The sequence below is a fragment of the Dryobates pubescens genome, chromosome 18 (assembly GCF_014839835.1).
Source record: "Dryobates pubescens isolate bDryPub1 chromosome 18, bDryPub1.pri, whole genome shotgun sequence".
Classification (NCBI taxonomy): domain Eukaryota; kingdom Metazoa; phylum Chordata; class Aves; order Piciformes; family Picidae; genus Dryobates; species Dryobates pubescens.
Window position 1 is genome coordinate 9,296,286 of NC_071629.1, and position 19,527 is coordinate 9,315,812.

Consider the following 19,527-nt stretch of genomic DNA (forward strand, 5'->3'; position numbering starts at 1 on the left):
TAGCCATGAATCCTGGCAGATAGAAAAATTATTACAGCAGCAATAATCTAAAGAGCTATAGAAAAATTGAAAATAATTACTAGGTTGAGGTATGGACTCAAGCTAGACAAAGGAGCATCTGCAATGTGTCCCTAGCAGTTCAGCAGTCAGCATACAGTTAACTATGAAGCAGTTAAATATGGTTTGCACTTGGGCTTTCCAAACACAAGCAAAGCTATAGATTCCATCACTATGCTCCTAAGCAGCCAGGAATTGCTGCTTTTGCAAGACTGACACCCACCATGTAGTCAGACAGATTTAACCACTGCTTTCCCCTGATTTCAATGATCTATACCATATTTTTCACCTGTGTGCAGCCTGGATGACCAAGCAAGCTCCATTCTTTTCACCTGTATTGTAGGAGGATTCCTATGAAGATGGGAAAGAGAACTTGTATGCAGGCTGAGCTAGAAAAGCAGGAAACCACTTACTGGTTGCAAAAACTGAGACGTGGGCTGGGAGGATGCAGTCTGCAAACTGCTGACCAGGGGCTGGAATCTGCAAGTGTCTGTGACCAGAGGAACTGAGAGTAGGGCAACTTTTCCCTCTGTAGCAACTGTCATTCAGATAGGTTTGCAATAGTCACATCCAGTATATCCAAGCAATGCTGCATATTTTAATAACATGGCAATGACAATTTATTATTCAGTCCTTTTGTCAAGAGTGAAACTTATGAACAATGCAAGAGAGTGATTGTGCTTCAAGCTATCTTTATTTACATTACATACCAGTAATCTGATATTTAAAGCTAACTCTTCAAAATCTGTTCCCTGTGTAAACACCAGACTCAATTTCCACATGAACAGCCTGATTTCTAAGTGCTTTATGTGGTTAATCCAGAGCCAAAGCTAAAGCAAGCTACACTCTGGCTCTTGCTTTAAGTTGTAAATTTTTAGCACTCTCTATTTTAACTTTTATGTCATGAGGTTTCTCAAAAAATCTCACAAAGGCTGGCTCATTTAATAAGGATGCCAAAATCTGCTCAAAGGCAAAAGACCATTCATGGTTCCCACTCAAACTCTGTGCTCTACCACTTTCAGTCTGCTCAGAGCTGCTTTCCGTCTGTCCCTTTCCGAGCGTTTCAGCAGGCACCTCCATCATGACAAGTGGACTTTCCACAGGTGATGTGGGGCTCTGCAGCTTTCTCCCAACTTCTTCCATTTTCAGCAGGAGGCTGGTAACCACTGCTATAGCCTGGTACAACAGCTCCTCCTCAGGATCCCCGTGGAACAGATTGTACAGAGTTTTTGAGAACTGGATGAACTGAGACTACAGAGAGATGCAGAGGAGACTGTTCAGAGTACAGCAACATAACTGTCCTGGTTTACTACACATTGTGATCTCAATCCAGTGCCTGCTGCCAACAGGCATCTGGTACAAGAGCTGCTCTAATGACCGTATGGGTGTGAACCAGCCCTGATAATGCTAAGTGTGCCTGTAAGTCCCTCTCTTCATAAGCTTACAGTTGCAGCAGTTAAAAACACCCAAGTGTGAAAGTCTGACATATAAGGGATCCCACAAATGCTTTGGAAAACTACTAACAGGACTTCAAGGATAAACAGCAGTCACAAAGACTGAAATAAGACCCAGACGGTTACCTGATTCATTCTTGGCAAATCCTTAATGTTTTCCTCTTTTTTAATAAGTTCATCTTGCCACTGCTTCAGATATGCCTGGATATCAACCTTCCCCTTCCCTTTTTGACAAAAACAAAGAACAAAGAAGTGAAGCAAGAAGAAGAACTAAGAGCTTCCCATGAGGGATGATGAGCAAAAGAAGTGGCATCATCAGTGTCATTCCTTCTCAGCAGAATGGTTGTGCCACAGACTCAACAGGATGAGAGTTTATATTACCCTCTTGCCCCCAGGACTATCCTCAAATAATAATAATAATAACAACAACAACAACAACTAATATTAGCACTGTCCCAGAGATGATGTTACTCAGCACACTTTGTCACCAAGCACTTACTTAGCTCTACTCCCTCTAAAGACACAGTTACCTAATGAGTATCCAGGATTCTTTACCTTTTTCTGGGCTGCCCTTTAAAGAGTCACTTTCGAGACTATCCCCAACAGATGAAGCTACAGTTTAGGAGGAGAAAAAAGGAGGAGTTATTTATTTGGGAAAGAAGGGGCAATGGTTCATTTCCTTATATCAAAAACTCCTTCTTTAAGAAGCAAGACCCTCACCAACCCCTGTGTTCTCAACACACATTAGGCCAAGAAGAAACCACATGGTAATCTCTGTATACTCTCTTTAAAAATAGAAGCCATCATGAGACAGGAGATCAACAAAGAAAAAGCAATCAATTATATCAAGCAAATAATCTTCATCTTGTTCATGGCCCATGTCTTGAACAGTGGTGAGAACAGTACCCAAATAGAATAGAATAGAATTAACCAGGTTGGAAAAGACCTTTGAGATCATTGAGTCCAACCTATCACCCAACACCATCTAATCAACTAAACCATGGCACCAAGCACCCCATCAAGTCTCTTCCTAAACACCTCCAGTGATGGTGACCCCACCACCTCCCTGGGCAGCCCATTCCAATGGCAAATCACTCTTTCTTTGAAGAATTTCTTATATGTTACAGATAAGGTACTTCTGGATAGTTCTAGAAACCAAAAAGGATCTGTCTTGCAAAGAAGTAAAACTCTGCAGCTTTTCAAACAATATTTTATCATCTTCTTAAACTTACACCTCACAAAACATTTTTCAGCTTACTTGCTCTAAAATGGAAGCAAAGGATTTGAAATGTTTCCTTATGTGCCTCAAAATAACTCTGGGTTTGCCTATTTGTTTTCTTGAGGTAGGAAATACCCTATCCCTTCATGCCTTGAATGCAAAAGCGAAATGGCCACCACTTCAACAACCACTGCAACAGGCTGCCTACTATGCTGAAAAATCCTGACCAAATACACTCCCCTATTGCCATGTAAACACCCTTTGAAGTCAATCATCAGATTAGCTGTCCATAAATTCTGCACTACTCAATGAAGATGTAGCTACCTGCAGAAGCTCTTCACAGAAGATTCTTTTAACAGTGACATGATTTACTGGATTTACTACTTTTTACGGCCACAACACCTCCCCATTTTTTACCATAAGATAATTAATAGACTCCTTAATACTGTGCAGGCAAATCCTTGCTCTGTGGAGCTTACCAGTGAGTTGACTGAAGTGTATCAATTCTTCTCTTGAAAGATCATCACCTTTGGAAGGGCTCAGAGATTCTACTTCAGTAAATGCTGCAATAAATGAATGAATAAAGAAGTTTTGAAGCACCCAAGCATTACCACAGCTGTGATAAAACCCAAAAGCTTTGTAAAGACAAAAGATCCCTGTGAAGGTAAGTTGTTGGAGCAGATTAAGTTGTCCCCAAAGAACAGATCACTCTAGAAGAAACACACATCTGTTTTAGAGCTATTGGGCTGCATTGTACCCAGGACTGGTGACAACAGGAAGAAAAGTAAAGCTAAGGATAAAAATCCACATGCAAAGATTATAAAAGCCAGGAAAAGGCCTCCCCAGATGCCACCTCTTCTCACTTACCTGGAGGAATGTGCAACTTAAAAAGCAGCTTGAGTTTGTCAGTGAAACTTCCATTATACATGGTATCTGTCAGAAGAAAGAGGCAAGACAGTCTGTTCAACTGGACCAAACTTTAAAAAACTCCTTTCACCTAAAGAAATACAACCCAGGGAGGTTGGAACTGGAGATGTGTCATACCTTACAGGGAATAAAATTAGATGTGAAGCTTAAGGAAGGCACTTTCACCTGCAGCTGTGTCTGAGGTTTGCCTACACTGATGGAAACACTAATAATGTCTATGATTTGCTACAATGAGACCACAGTACTAAAGAAATACAGCACTTAAACTTTTCTCAGCATTTTCCCTTAATTTTTTGTTTCTTGAACAATACCACTTTGAAATCAAGATGAACAGAGTCATAACTTTCAGTTCCCCAGAGACATAGGACATTTGTCCTCTTGCATGATCTGTGTATGAGATGGCTTAGTATGAGGAAGCATTTATCATCAACCAAACAAGCTGGGCAATGAGATCATAACATTTCCTAATTTTCTGGTATTTTGATGATAAAGCTGTATTTAAATTTCCTCTCCAACAGGAGATTTTTCTCCAGGGGATTAACATTTCAGAAAATTTACTAGTTTGTAAAGCCCTCTGTTAGCTATTTCATGGTGAAACAAGAATAAAAGCACAGTTCTGTAAGTTAGGTCTTTATCATTCACCTAAATAGTGGAGCTTCTGCCTTCAAAGTTATAAATATACTTTGAACACTTGGCTTGCCATTTAAACAGCCTTTGCATTTAGTATCACATGATTGAGGGAACAGGGAGGCGATCACCCCCTTGTACTCAGCGCTGGTGACACCACACCTTGAGTATTGTGATCAGTTCTGGGGCCCGGGCTACAGGAAGGACATTGAGGTGCTGGAGCGTGTGCAGAGAAGGGCAACCAAGCTCATCAAGGGCCTGGAGCACATGGCCTACGAGAAGCCTGCCTCTGAGGGAGTGGGGTTGTTCAGTCTGGAGAAGAGGAGGCTGAGGGTAGACCTCATCACTCTCTACAACTACCTGAAGGGAGGTTGGTGCAAGGAGGGGGCAGCCTCTTCTCCCTGATGACAAGCAACAGGGCTAGAGGAAACAGTTACAAGCTGCACCAGGGGAGGTTCAGGCTGGCTGTTAGGAAATATTTCTTCCCTGAAAGGGTTCTCAAACATTGGAATGGTCTGCCAAGGGCAGTGGTGGACTCTCCGTCCCTAGGGGTTTTCAAGTGGCATGTGGACCTGGTGCTTAGGGATGTGGTTTAGTGTTGACGTTTCAGTGCTGGGTTGAGAGTTGGACTGGATGATCTTAGAGGTCTCCTCCAACCAGACATATTCTGTGATTAAAATCCAACTATCTGACCCTAGGTTAAAGGGCTAGTCTCCTTAGTCTCTTTGTATAGCATATGGAAGATGATACACTCCAGGACTACTCCAAGATGTCTTTCTCTTGTGAATGTGCTACATGTCCACATTATTCTCATACCAAGAACACAGGCAAATTGTTTGAAGTTTATAAGGCAGTGGGAGTTCTCATCCATCAGTCTGAATGTCCACAGGGCAAGCGAGTCTCTGTTGGCACAGTGTGACCAGGGGCTCAAGAGGCGACAGAGAAGCCTGAACTGCTGGCAATCAATCCGATACTGGTCAAGATACGGCAGGCTGGCATCATGATGTTGCAAGACAGGACTATTGACTTTCCAGTAGCAGGAAAGAAAGTGCTCCTTCTGCAATGGAAAGATAAAAGGTTACAGTTTCTGAAACAACAGCTGTCTCCCACGGGAAGTTAGCCATGTAATTTGATTTAAAGCTGACATGTAAAACTTACGCTGAATCCAGCTTTTACCTTATCTAGTTAAAACTGTTTCATACCCATAACACAGCCCACCATTTAGGTGGTAAGTGAGGCACATGGCACATTACCTTAAATAATTCATAAAGCTCTTCAAGATCAGTAGGGCTGAATTTCACATCCTGGGACACAACACGCAGCTACAACAAAATTAAATGAAAATTAAGCAATGAGTCTTGTAAAATAAAGCTATGGGAGACTTAACTTCACATTAGAATTGAATATTCCAGGTTTTGGCATGTTGCAATTAGGAGTAAGCATAGAACTTCTTTTTTAAAGCAATCAGATGATTATAAACAGAGAGAAATTCTTTCTCCCCCCCCAAAAAGAAGCTTCAAGCTTGTATACACTGAGCCTACACTATGAAAACTGGGACATACAGCTTCTTTTATAATGGGCATATGCATGTTCAGCTCTCAAGAGTGAAGCTGAACCCTCATTTTTCAAATAATTTTTTTTTCTAATAATTTTTAAAAATAATTTCAAAAAATGTTCACAGCTTTTAAAAGCAAAAGTCAGCTACCAGGCCAGGGTCCATCTTCACAATAGAGTGAATAAAGTGCAAGAGCGATCCCCTTAGCACAACCAACATCATTAAGGATCACTTGCTACAAGCCACATTTACCACAGAAAGAAATGCTGCTTGTTTAAAATAGACTGCTATTATCATCAGTTATCAGAAATGAGCCACTGAAGAAAACAGGCAAAGGAAGCACCTTGCAACCTCCACCTTCATTCAAGAGTCTGAACTTCATGGAAGATACTGGCAGCTACCACAACATGCACGCATTACTGGACACCCACTCCCACCACAGACAAAAAGCAACCCTTGTTGACTGCAGTACAACAATAATCTCTTCAGAGGCATTTGGCATTGTTTCCCTGAGTAAAAATGCAGGTGAGGAACCATTTCACTGTAGCACTGTTGACATTTTACAGGGTTCTATGCCTCTAAGAGAAAGGCATTAACAATTTAACAACAGTCAATGGAAATATAGGTCAGCCTGTTAATGCAAAGTGTCAGAAATATGCCAGCCTTTAGAAGTTGTCTGTGATGGGTGCAATTTGTAACACAAGACCACAGAGTCTTGCTGTGATTCACAGACTGAAACCACACAGGCTGAACCTTGGCTAACAGACACCCTGCAGACCACGCAGATTTCAGTATATAAAATTATGCATTTGGCCCTGGAAAATGTGGCTGTCCTGAGAATTTTCCAAAAGGGAATTAATTTTATCAGAAGGAAGGGTTTAGCTCTTCCAAGTCACTCACCACATTCTGTTTGGTTGTGGCTTCTAATGTCTGGATGACATAAAGTCTGTTCCTGCAGCGCATGCTCTCAACATCCTCATAGCGAATATCACCATATCTCTAAGAAGAAAGGCATTGCTACATGAAATTGACTGTTGCTAAGGTACACCTAAGCAAATATTTTTGTCCTTCTTGCATCTAAGTACAATACAAGCATGGGCACAAAGGAAGATCCTAGAAATTCTGAGCAAAATTAGCACTAACATTCACCCTAACCAGTGCAAAAGGACTGATGGAGAAAGAAGAAACTGGAACAGTCCACTGCATGGGAAGACAAGGGAAGGGATTTTACACCAGCTTTGCTATCAGTTGGTGACTACAAGTTATGAAAAACTGCAACACAGCCATAGAGAGTCTGAGCACAGAAGTTTTGATGTTACAGGAACTGCTAGTGCTGAAAGTAGGAAAAAGAATAATCAGAGTTGAAAGGGTAAAAGCTGAAGAACAACAATCTAATATCAACAAGGAGCTGCAGAGAAAGCTGCAATTGAGTACCCTTGGTAGCGCTTCACGAGCATCCAAGAAGTATACTGGATAATAGGATATTTTCTGAGAAAGGAAGAGAATCCTAACAATGAACTGAAGTTTTTGCAGATTCTCTTTTATTGAAGAATTTTAGCAACATTAGACATTTTTTCTAGGATGATCTGAGTGTATGCTGGACAAGGAGTTGAATTGCCTGACCTTTGGAGTTCTCTTCCGCAACTGTATATCTATGTTCCTGTGAAGACAACATACTTCTGACTTGAAACAAAGAGGAAGCAGAGAGAAACTGCAACTCTGAATCATAACTCATTCACTGGTCTGGCTTCCAGGCACTGATATTGTGCAATGGCCTCAGTATGACTATAAATAAGATGTATAATCTAACTCTGAATTAGTGTGGTGCGATAAAATGGGCACGTTCTTCCATTCCCTCGCTAAACACATCCTCTTCATACCTGATTAGACTGCTACAGAATAGGTCTTGCATTTATGCCTGTATCATAAAGGCAGGAAACATGAATTCAAAAGTCTACTCCAGATTTTTTCCACTTAATCTCATTTATCTTGTGAAGACCAGCGCAAAGCACCAGCATCACAAAGGACAACTCTGTTCACTTATTCATGATTTGTAACTAGACCTATCTGCAGAATGACCATGCTCCATTGCAGCAATCTGCCCCTTGCAAAATTTGTTTTATTTCCCCAGTGAAATGAAAATAAAACCATTCATTGGTGTTGAAATTAACTGTCTGGTCAAAATGGGAAGCAGGACATTGACTCTTTGTATCAGCAGTTCTCAATTAAAGGGTTGTGAAACTTACCAGCACTGAAGAAATTCAGTTTCAACTAAACTAAAAAAAAAGGCATTTAAAAAAGGGGCTATGAGACAGAAATGGGGATACCTGCCTAGGAATGGGGCTGTCAGCTTGGAAGTGGGAGATACAGGTTCAAGGATCTGCCCAAATTAGTGCTCAAAAGCCTTATCAAATCAGAGGCTATGGCTTTGGTCCCATCACCTAACTGCAAAGGCAGGAGAAGAAAGCAAGTTTCTTTTGTTCTTTGTTTCAGTAATGACTCCACCTCTGTGAAACCTTCAGCTTGCACTTCTGAATACAATGTTCTTTATTCTGCAAGCATTCATTGTCACTATGAGGTCTCCCTATGACAAGAAAGACCCATAACAGTTTGCAACTGTTCTTACAAGAATCTCAAAAGCATTTTACTATCATTCTTGTGAAACAATAGTGATAGTAACAGTATAGACTTCTTATACAATTAGCCCAAGGCTATAAAGACACTTTAAGAGAACTTGAATGTCTTATCTTTGTTCACCTAACTAAAGGCAAGCTCTCTTCTCAGTAAAAATCAATGGAGGGAATCCCTAAGTTATGAGTTACAGTTATCTTTTTCAGGTCAAGGCCAGGACATTTTTCCAAAAGTGATGTATTGTGGGTCTTTCAGTCAAAACATATTACAGAAAGTCAGGGAAAAAACAAACCAAACCAAACCAAACCAAAACACTTCCATATAGATAAAATAAATCAGACTATGGAAAAAACCAAAATGTGAACAAATCTCTTATTTCAGCTTTCTTTTCACTTCAGATGGGCTGAGCAGAAGCCTAGCTACAAATGCATTAACAGTCTGATACAAATCATGCCCAGGACATGAAAATCTGAGGACAAAGGGGAAAGAGAAGCCAGACTCTTTCCTCCCAAGTGCAGAGCTATGAAGCTAGATACTGCAGAAATCAAACTTGCACATTCAAAGAATGTGCTCAAAGATCATAACTGGTTTTCCTGATCCATCTCTAAACAGTCATCTACCCCATACACTAAACTACTCAAGTACACAGCTTCCTGCAGGGGTTGTTATGTCAAATGTTACCACTGTCAGCAGTGTGCAGTAATCAGTCTCAAGCTGGTGAACATGAGGGCTGTTTCTGCTGTACTTTGTCATTTAACTGGCACACTAATAACATCAGTGAGGTATGGCAATGGATGAACTGGGGTAAACCTCAGGAAGTCTTCTCAGGACAGCCTAGCAAGCAAATTCCAAACAGTTTGGAAAAAACCATAAAAACAGTTCAATAACCTACAAGGTTTTCTGTGAGGATTAACAAACTACAGGGCTCAATTTCAGCCAATCTAGACAGATTAAACAGATTTCCTACTCTAGCTTGTACATTGCAGCTGCACTGTTTTTAAAGTAGCCCATGCAATGTAGGCACTGCACAGGATGTGAAAACATACCCACAAGAACACATACTTCATTTGACTCTCGGATCAAATCAGTAATGTCCACTTTTGGATGGTCACTCTTCGTATCGCTGAGGTTGGAGCCCTGCTGCACAGCTGGAGGCAAAGGACTGTCTTTGTTAGTGACACTGTCAAAAAATCTGCACAAAGCAAACACACAGAGCAAGAACACTTTATCACAACAGAATGATTAACATCAGCATCTACTGAAGAGAACAGGAAATAGCAAAGCCTATCAACATGAGTAGCACTAATATGCTGTAATAGTAACAGATAAATGTGGGAACTTGCTATCCAGAGAAGTTGTAGAGCTTCAAGCTTTAGGATTTTTTAAGACCCAGCTAGCCAATAACATGGCTGATTTGATCTAGAGCTAGCAATAAGCCTCTTTTGAGTGGGAAGCTAGACTAGAGACTTGACAAGGTCATTTCTACTCAGCATTCCTCTGGTTCTCTAATCCCTCTAGCAAGGTTGTACTGCATAACTGGGAGAGGGGAAAAGAGGCTTGTTCTGACCTGTGACCAAGGCAATTTTAATTCCTGCAGAAGGATAAAACAAGACATGTTTGATCTCTATCTATTCGTTACAACTACATAACCAGTCTAAAAGGAACCATCAGGGAGGATGGCCAGTTCCTTTGCCAAGATCAAGGATCTCATGTCTATGGACTGATAGCTTCCTTTTTCTTGAGGAGAGGCAAACTACTGTAATCATTCTTTTTAAATATGCCAGCATGCTGCAGGCTGGATTGACTGTGCAACAGATGTGTTAGTGCCAGATCAGATTCTGAAAGCAAGAGTTCAAAAGGAGTTCATTATAACCACTAAAATTGTGGGTGTCAAGTGGAAACAGTACCTGTTTGGTTCAAGTGAAAATTAAAATTTCACCACACATTTTAAATTTTAATATGTTTAAACTGGATAAATGTACTCTTACTGCTTGGCTTTCTAAGTGCTAAATATTTACATTAGTCCAGCTAGGTTTTATGGTAAGTATCAGGCTGCATGGTCTCTTAAAATAAAACTTACATCAATTCTGTCACTTTTAACCTGTTCAAACACATTTAAAACATTTAAAATTCTCACTTAAAAGAAATTCTTATTATCAGTGTTTAACAGTCATAACTTGGTGATTCCCATATCACAGTCATTTGCCAGATTAGACATTAGGAAGAAGTTCTTCACTATGAGGGTCGTGAGACACTGGAACGGGTTGTCCAGAGAAGCTGTGGACATCCCTTCCCTGGAATTAAGACCAAGCTGGACGACACTTTAAGCAACCTGGTCTAGTGGAAGGTGTCCCTGCTCATGGCAGAGGGGTTTGAACTAGTTGATCTTTAAGGTCTCTTCCAACTCAAGGAATTCTCTGCAATTATAGCAGCTGCTACACAACCTGTAAGAATCACAGTTACACCGGTACCTGTTGAGAACGGTGACTGCTTCAGCATCATCCTTGCAAGCCAGCAACTTCTCCATGTTGTATTCCAGCACTGCGAGACCCAGCTGCAAGATTGCCTTTATTCCATCATAGAAGAAACAGTCCACCACATTGACTGCACTTTCAATAGGCAGCACACTGATAAAAAGGGTAAGGAACCAGGAGAGAGACACCGAGGAGAAAAAAGTCATGTCCGTCATGTGGTCTGTCAACTGAGGCAGATGAACCCTGATGAGCTCCTCAAACACTGCCTGATCTACCAAGGCACCTGCAGGGGAAGGATAACAAAACCACCACCCAAATCTTAATACAGAGAGCACTGGCTGGAAATAAAGTCCCTGTCTTAATGCAATTTTGTTTTTAAATCAAGCACAGGCCTGGCTGGATGGAACCACTGCCTTTGTCCCCTCTGCTGGAAGCAATCCACCCTACACATGGGTCCAGAGCCTTGCTGTTTGCTGTAAAGTGTATTTGCACTTTTATGGGTGCTACTTTCAATCATCCCCCCTTGACAGTATATCTTCTCTGCATTTAGAGAGAAACTTCACATCCAGTTTTCTTTAAGCACATACATCTGCAAGTAGTGAGGATGAATTCAAAGGCTAAGTCTGGAGCTGGAGGAACCCATTTTTCCCTTATTTAAACTGACTGAGTTTCAAATAGCTAGCATGAATTACAGCTGGCATTCCAAAAGAACAGTAGAATAGTCTAATTGACTGTTTCCTGAGTAGTTATGCCTAGAGATCATTATTTGAAAATCCTACTCCTGGGAAGGGGGAGTCTCGATGTTCTCTGTAGCTTCCATTTTTTACCTCACAATAATGAACCAAATACCACAGCTTCTCTCTGCTGTTCAGCTTTCAGCTCACTCACTCCTTACATTTGTTCTTAACGAATGATCACTGACATTCAGTTCCAGACAGGTAAACAGACAGGAGGAGGTTACCGATGATGCGCCGATTGTAATAATCGGGTAACATCCTTTCACACACAGCAACCAAAAGCCAGAATGCTTCCTCCTCTTTGGCATACAGCAGAAGTACTGATGTCAAAATATTCATTGCCTGTAACATTGAAGCAGGAAAGGGAGCATTTACTAGGAAACACAACTGTGGTCCTTTATTGATTTTATATTCCTGAAAGCACTGTACATCATGGGTTTAGAGCACCAAGGTAACTGACAGCCACATCCAGTATAAAACTCTTCCCTCTATATTATTGAATACAGGGCATAGTATTGAAACTACATACAAACATTTATAAGTACTAAAAATCTAGTAAGAATGCAGAGGCATGTGTGAAGTGAACACGACAGCATTTAGCAACAAATTCAAGTACAATGCTTAAACTCATGTTACTTAAGTGGGATGAAATAAGCAGCATGAACCCCTGACCAAGAAACCATCATGTACATATATGTGATTGATTTTGTAAGTGCCACTATACTGCCATCATGAGCTAAGACTTAGACAACCAACACTAAGAGTATCAAAACTGCTGTACCTGACAATATCCAATCTGAGGATTCCTGTATGCATAAGCTGTAAGAACTCTTCGGAGTGCAGAAATTCCTGTGTCACTTTGGAAAGCAGGATGCTCAGGTAAGGAGCGACGTAAATCTCGTTCAATTTCATCAGTAGCTAAAGTGCAGGTTCCTAAGGACTTTTCCACCAGCTCAGTGTAATATCCAGGGTTGGATGCCATGTCATTCACAGCACCTGCCAATTGCACAGTATTAGAACAACAGTAAAGTATTTACATGATTGTCTGCAATTTGTGTAAGAATTTTTGGTGACTTCTGAGGTACCTCATGAACCTCCAGATTACTGCAGTGATGCCTCAGAGTAATTCTACTGAAATTAATGGAATTACTCTGAAACAAAAACAGAAAAGTGAAATATGATGAGGCTTGGAGGACATCTAAGTCACTTTTCAATATGAAGTTGATTTTGACTTTTTTTTTTGTCTCAGGTTTTCTGGCAGACATGGTAACTTTCTGTTTGTAGAGCTGGGAACACATTAGAAAAACTAGGCAAAGGATTGATATTTACCTACTTAACTCCATAACTTTTATGTGAGCATCTTCCAAGACCCTGTCTTGGATCAATCTGGTAACAGAAGCATAAGTGCCTATGTAAATACTGCAAGAACACTAGCAAGGATATATCAGTGTTCACATGTAAAGCTGAATGAAGAATGTAAAATATGTTTGTTTTGATAAATAGATCCTCTGGCACAGCAGAAATGTCTGTTCAGGGCAACTCAGCAAGTACAACTAGCAGATAAGGTGGCCTCCTCAAAATCTGCATTTCATTTTCTGAATCTGACACAGGCTTCCTGTATTACCCTGATCAAGCCAGTGGCTGCTGATTCTCTAAGTGTTCCAAAGAACTGAAACAGAAAGCACACAGAGGTGTTGTAAAGCAGTGTCTTAATTCCCTGAGCCTCAAATTAACTCAGGTTAAGTGCTCTGACACACACGTGTTACACAGAAGAAAGTCACAAAAGCACACTAATAGCTTTGGCAGGAGATCCCATAGGTACAAGAATGTCCGTAAGTCCTGTACCTCTCATTCTTTAAGCTAAGCAACAGCATATAGCAAAAGAGCTGCCAATAATGGAGGCCAAAATCTCTACCAGGAATAAATGTGCGTGTGTGTCTGGTAACACTGTCTCAGAAAGTTTAAATCAGAACAATTCAAATACAGTCCCACAAACATGTTTTTCTTTTCAGCAAGTGAAGAGGCATTGCCAAAACCGATTGTCCCCTGCAACAGGGGACATATTCCTATCATTATTTTATGGTGGAGTTTGCTGTAAAAGAAGCAGGTGTAGGTTTTGTTTCAATGAATGCACAACAAAATTATCCTATTCATCATTCTGAAGTGTCCTTCTTCAGAAAGATTTGGGTAAATTGCCAGACATAAAGGCATTTTTTGTCAGAGTGCATGCTGGCAGTAACTAGAACATTCACACAGCAGAATGCACAAAATGATTCAATTGTACTTGCTCTGCAATACCTGAGAAGAGTAGCCAGAGCTCTCCTCTTAATGCCTCTGGGATCCCTCTTACAACCAGGTCTCGAGTCTTCTTTGTTCGAAACATACTGACACCATGTCCCCGTTCCACAAAGAGGATGTTCCAGGACTGTTCCTTCATTTTTTCTTTCAGCTATGAAAAGCAGAGGACAAACAAGCATTAAGTAAACTGGAAGATTTCCCTTAGGTTTAAGAGAATAGAACCAAGTCTTGCTTTCAGTTGTGTTCATGTAAACTAGAAATAACAGCACTGGCATGCATATTGATGTGTGAAATGAATGCTGATGCAAATCAGAACAGTGCATAGTGCAAGGTCAATTTGAAACTATCCCAATTTTTGTTCCTTTTGGATAAACAGTGTAACATTTTCTGGGTAAAGAGTAAATCAATAGAAGAAAAAAAGATAACATTAAATGAAAGCAGTAGAAAAGACAACCAGGAAAACCAGAGTGAAGAGAAGGTTCAGACTTCATGTGCGGTGGTAGGTTTCTGTGTGCTAATTTGAGAGGTCTGTAAGAAAAACTACGAGAAAAACTATTTATTTGGCAATGATGGCACAAAGAAATCAAGCTATCTGCAAAGTCAACTCACTATCAGAGACACCTGCTTAGTCACTCTGACAAATTAACATATTTCAATTTCAACATGTCTACTAACTGTTCTTTGCTAACAGCAATAAAAATGTACTAACTGTTACAGATGAAATAATATCCCACAGAAACTCAACAGGCAGAACAGGTTGCTTCCTTTTTTTTTTTTGATTCATCATGCTTTGTTGCATTATGTTAGTTGACAGATTTGGAACAGAATGGCTAAAAATGGTGGGAAGCACACAGAGGGATGCCATGACATCAGTGCTGTTATTCTCCAACAGTTTCTCAGTCTTTCATCAGTTTATTTGCATGAGTTCCAAACAGCACCAGGAGAGAATCAATAATCAGGAAGAAGACTTTGTTCTGCACAGCTTGGATTAAGGAGGGGAACTATTAGCTGAAAACCACTTATGCCCATAGAGGTTTTACATTTAATCAAATATTTATCAACTGGATTTTTACAAGGCAGCAATTCCTGTCAACATAGAGGGCATCGGTGTACGCATGTGAACTTCAACAAGACCAGAATGTAAGCAAAACCTGCTTCACAAACTGAAAACTGGCAAGAAACTCCCTATTCAGACAAGACAGAAGTTGCAGGCATTTTACCTGCAGAGTAGAAAGAGGCAGAGATAGCAGGAACAGTGAAATAGATCCTTTGTAAAGTACAAGATTACTAATACATTATTGATTATGCACCCAAAACGCAATTCAATTTCTCTGAAGCAAAGCAAGTGATGATGGGTGCCCCAGCTCAAGTGAGACTCCAGGACCAAGACAGCATGAATGTTGCCACTCCATTTTCTGTGCATGCAGCAGTAAGATTTAATGTCGTTAAAGCAATTGAAGGTGCTGAAAAGTAGATTGTGTCCATTTTTGTTTAAGATACTATAAAAGGCAGAATGTAAAACCCTGGATTCCTTTTTCTCCTGCCCAAAGGATGTCTATTTTCTGGTATTTCTGACATTGAACATGTCATATCTTAATTTATCTAGTTCTGCTGAAATATTTCATTTTAAAATACAACCTTTCTGTCCTCTTGCACAAACTATGGAGAAACAAAAATAGGAGGTCCTACTGCAAAAGTAATTAAAGAAACATTCTCCAGAGCATAACTTTGTTAGACAGATGTGCAGAGGAACAAAGCAAGGAAGAAATTAAGTCAGTTTCTCCGTAACATTATCCTTGCCTCCAAAGAGCTTGTAGTGCCTTTGTATCTTGAAAATTCAGATAGAAAAGAAACAACCATGACAAAACAAGCAGCCCTGAGGGGTGGAAAAAGCAGGAGGAATTAGCTCCTGAAGATAAGACACCATTATTAAACAAGATGAGCAGAAAATTGAATGGAAACATGCAGAAGTATCCTCTGGACTCCAAACACAGAAAATGCAGTTGAAAGACGGGCAAAGCCCCAGAATAAATCATCAGCCTTGCTGGAATACTTTTTGAATATACTTCAGTCCTTTTCAGTTTGATGCCAAAAATCTGCTGGCTATTTTATCCCTTACCATTTTAGAGTCTAGATTCTCAGCATCCTGAGGATGGTAGACAGTCATCAGAGCTTCTGTACCGACAGTTTTGCTGTTATCTCTCTGACCCATCTTTGATGGTCCTCCATCCAAATCCTTTGGGCTGTCAGAGGCAGAGCTGGCTGTAACCTTGAAAAGGAAATAAATATCAGTGCTAGTTATAAATGCCAAACAATCCTTCAAGAGGCAGCAGTAATACCAGAAACCATTTTGCTTCTGGACCATCACAGTTCACTATTTTAAATTTACTGGTATCAAATACAGGCTTCCAAAATAAATGAAATAAATACAGGCTCTGCACAGCTGGGTTTTCAGGAGGCTGCACCTGAAAAATATGCATCTCTGTAGACAAAAAACTTTATTATTAAAAGACCAATATTCATAATGAGAACTGTAGTAGACAGGGAGACCTGACCATGCACACACCTCTGGATTTATGATGTGCTGTGGACTTGCAGTTGCATTGCACTTCATTCTGAGCTTGGCCACCAGCTGTTCAAAATCTCTAACCTCTGTGAAACGAAAAGCTGTTTTTCCTTTGGTACTGATGCTGATTCCTCTGTTGGCTGGATCTGCCTTATCCACCCCTGTAACCTACAGATGCAAGGATACATTAATTAGGAAACAAATTTCCCAAAAGAGAAAACCTATTCAAAATGCACATGCCCATGAAACAGTAGTACAAAGCACCACACCAGCAGAATTAGTATGGCAAGTAACAAACTCATTACTTCAAGGCTCAGTGGTCTGGAGCTATTTAACACAAGGTATTAAATATTATGCAACAGATTTTCAACAGAGTACCAAATATCTTTGAAAAGGTTTTCCCAGCTGTGAGTGTTGAGCTTATTTCAAAACCTTGCCTCCTACCTGCTGAAGCTGTTATTTTATTCTTACCAAGCAGACAAAACACAGCTTTTGCAAGTAATCAAATGAAATAAGTTTCACAGGAATGAATTTCCACTGAGAATACCCTTTCAAAGACAGCTGTCATAACACATGACAGTTGGAGCTGATTTTAATTGCCATGATGGAACAGCTACAGATTACAACAGTTAATACACTTTAATAATGTAACTGAGACAACCATGAACAGCCAGCCTAACTGTCACTGCCAGTGCTTTTACATTCTTATAGGTAAAGAATTAAAGACCATGAAATAAAGTAACTGCAGTCTGATAGAGCGACTAGTGAGGACAGAAGACAGAGACAATCCACAGGAACAAATTCAGAGCCAGCTTCTCTAACACAGCCTCTTCTTGTTTTTCATAGGTATTGGAAGTCTCTATTGTTTGCAGGACTATTTACAGACAATAAAACAAATTTCTTTGTCTAGGTGGGGAACTCCAAGTGTATTGCTGAAGTTAGCTAAGCTCACCCCACTGTGTCAGGTGTCTCATGTCAGGCAGTGTGTACACAGAGTGTGTAGAGCAATTAAAGAACCTGTCTAATTTTTGGGCTACTGTAAATTATGTCTGGGTGCAGATGAAAAGCTTTTAACACTGGAAGACTGAAATGTGAAAATGGCCCAGATCACATGAAGTCAAGAGGCAAATGGAGAAGGGTTTTCTTTTCCACAATTTAACTCCACAATCTAGCTACAGTACTCTATAGAAATATAAGTTCTCTGTCCTTCACAATATGGTCCCTACACACTCTGCTCAGACTGATACAGTGGCATTGATACTTGTTCATTGATGACTGTCAATGGATTTTTCCATAGACTTCTGAGCAGCGACCACTGCCCAACTGTTGTAGAATTGCACTACTGAGCTAAGAAAAGCACAAAGCAGCATGGTTAGTAATTTCGAGATTCCATACCCTCTGCAATTTGTTACTTTCTATGTTGAGACTCGCTTATCAACTCAACTTCAAGAATTAAGCATAGGCTTTTTCATTTAAAAGAAGAAGTATTAAAAAATTTGGATTCTGCACCTAGCTACAGAAGTCAGAGTAAATAGAAAAGGGAAGGAGGATACAGGAAACAAAGCTGAAACATGAAAGCAGTTACATAAACCTAAAACCAGAATTCCAATATGCAGTATCCAAGGTAAGGGGAGATGTATGACATCATGTAAAGTAAGCACACTCTAATGAAAAGCTGCTAAATTGACATTTAACTACACAAAGTGTGTGCAAAAACCTCTGGTGTAACTAGCTCTGACTTGTAGTTTGCATTACCTCTCTTAATGGAATGATTACAGTGCACAGGCTGCCATCCTGGCTAGCAAAGCAGATGTAGTTTTCTGAAATGCACATTTTCCCATGGGTATTGTAATGACTGAATGGAACCCATAAGAAGCACTCATGAACTTCTTTCAATGTCTCTTCTTTGGGTAGCCTGAAGAATGCACTAAACTGCTCACTGTGGGCACGGCTCTCTAGGCCTCTAGATTTAAAACAAGCAAAAAAAAACAACAACAGTGTAGGAGAGAGAAAAGAAAAAAAATTAAGTCAGTTCAAAATGTCTTTACAAGTACAAAAAGTAAAAATACCTTGGGAAAAGACAGTAAAACATAATCTGTGGGGTTAAGCTGGAGGATTCAATGTTTCACTTGGAGAGGCAACAAAGTGCAGGGCCACATCTATCTACATACACCTACTAAATGTAGTATTTAAACACCTCACTAAGCAGAAATAGATTCAAGCATGTTCTTACAACTCAAAGCACTTTGCTGAATCAGGACCTAAAGGAAGTGCAGGAAAAAACATACTAATAGCCTTATTTGCTGTCTCCCCACCCATCGGAAGAGCCCATTTAAACCTGAAACAAGTTTTGGCATGACAGAAGGTCAATTACACGTAGCACATCCTGTAAACACCTGCCATGAGCTAATTCTTCACAGGTTAACTGCAGCCAGAAATGTTTGGTTGTAGAGCAACGTCCCTCTCCAGCATTGCTGCCGAACTACAGTATCAATTACCCAAGAAATAGAACCTAAACCAGGTTTTATTAGCAATGTGCTATAAAAAGAAATAGATTTTTTCCCTTAAATGAAAGGTGCATGTAGCTTTAAGTAGGAACAATTATTAGAAAAGTGGCTTATGATAATTCCTGATTTTCAAGTAAGTAACATTTTCCAACAAAGATTTAGTCTCTTTATGTGACTTTCATTGCCTAACAGCAGAATTGCTTTTCCGTGTTACTTTTCACAGTAAATAGCTGTGCTCCACCAACGAGAATCTGAGTATCTGAATATGTGAAAAGCTGTAAGAATTACTACACACAATAATCACACACCTTCTTTAAGAAGGCATAACCCTAAATGTCAGATTACTTACACACACATCTTTCCCATAACCTAAAATATTACTGTAGACAAGGAAATCCATGCAATCATCTGCAACTGATTGATTTTAACACCCATCTCCAGTGGCAGAAAAGCCATGCAATTATGATTCACAGAT

General features: G+C 40.1%; 1 protein-coding gene across 3 annotated transcripts in view; it reads right to left on the reverse strand.

Annotated features, from left to right (window-relative positions):
- Window positions 1-353: 353 nt before the first annotated feature.
- TBC1D8B (TBC1 domain family member 8B) overlaps window positions 354-19,527 on the reverse strand; it is a 32,444-nt gene continuing 13,270 nt past the window's right edge. Inside the window, exons 6-21 of one of the 3 annotated variants that reach the window (XM_054169322.1) lie at window positions 18,301-18,508; window positions 16,546-16,713; window positions 16,099-16,248; window positions 13,980-14,130; window positions 12,463-12,677; window positions 11,906-12,023; window positions 10,942-11,227; window positions 9,533-9,662; window positions 6,740-6,838; window positions 5,538-5,606; window positions 5,101-5,341; window positions 3,598-3,663; window positions 3,210-3,293; window positions 2,067-2,123; window positions 1,638-1,735; window positions 354-1,308 (exon numbers count right to left, since the gene is read on the reverse strand). In XM_054169322.1, the coding sequence (XP_054025297.1) occupies window positions 898-1,308; window positions 1,638-1,735; window positions 2,067-2,123; window positions 3,210-3,293; window positions 3,598-3,663; window positions 5,101-5,341; window positions 5,538-5,606; window positions 6,740-6,838; window positions 9,533-9,662; window positions 10,942-11,227; window positions 11,906-12,023; window positions 12,463-12,677; window positions 13,980-14,130; window positions 16,099-16,248; window positions 16,546-16,713; window positions 18,301-18,508 (2,551 nt within the window). In that variant the 3' untranslated portion in view covers window positions 354-897. Of the gene's footprint in view, window positions 1,309-1,637; window positions 1,736-2,066; window positions 2,124-3,209; window positions 3,294-3,597; window positions 3,664-5,100; window positions 5,342-5,537; window positions 5,607-6,739; window positions 6,839-9,516; window positions 9,663-10,941; window positions 11,228-11,905; window positions 12,024-12,462; window positions 12,678-13,979; window positions 14,131-16,098; window positions 16,249-16,545; window positions 16,714-18,300; window positions 18,509-19,527 lie in introns of those variants that run through there. The other 2 variants (XM_054169323.1, XR_008462684.1) reach the window with 2 other exon arrangements.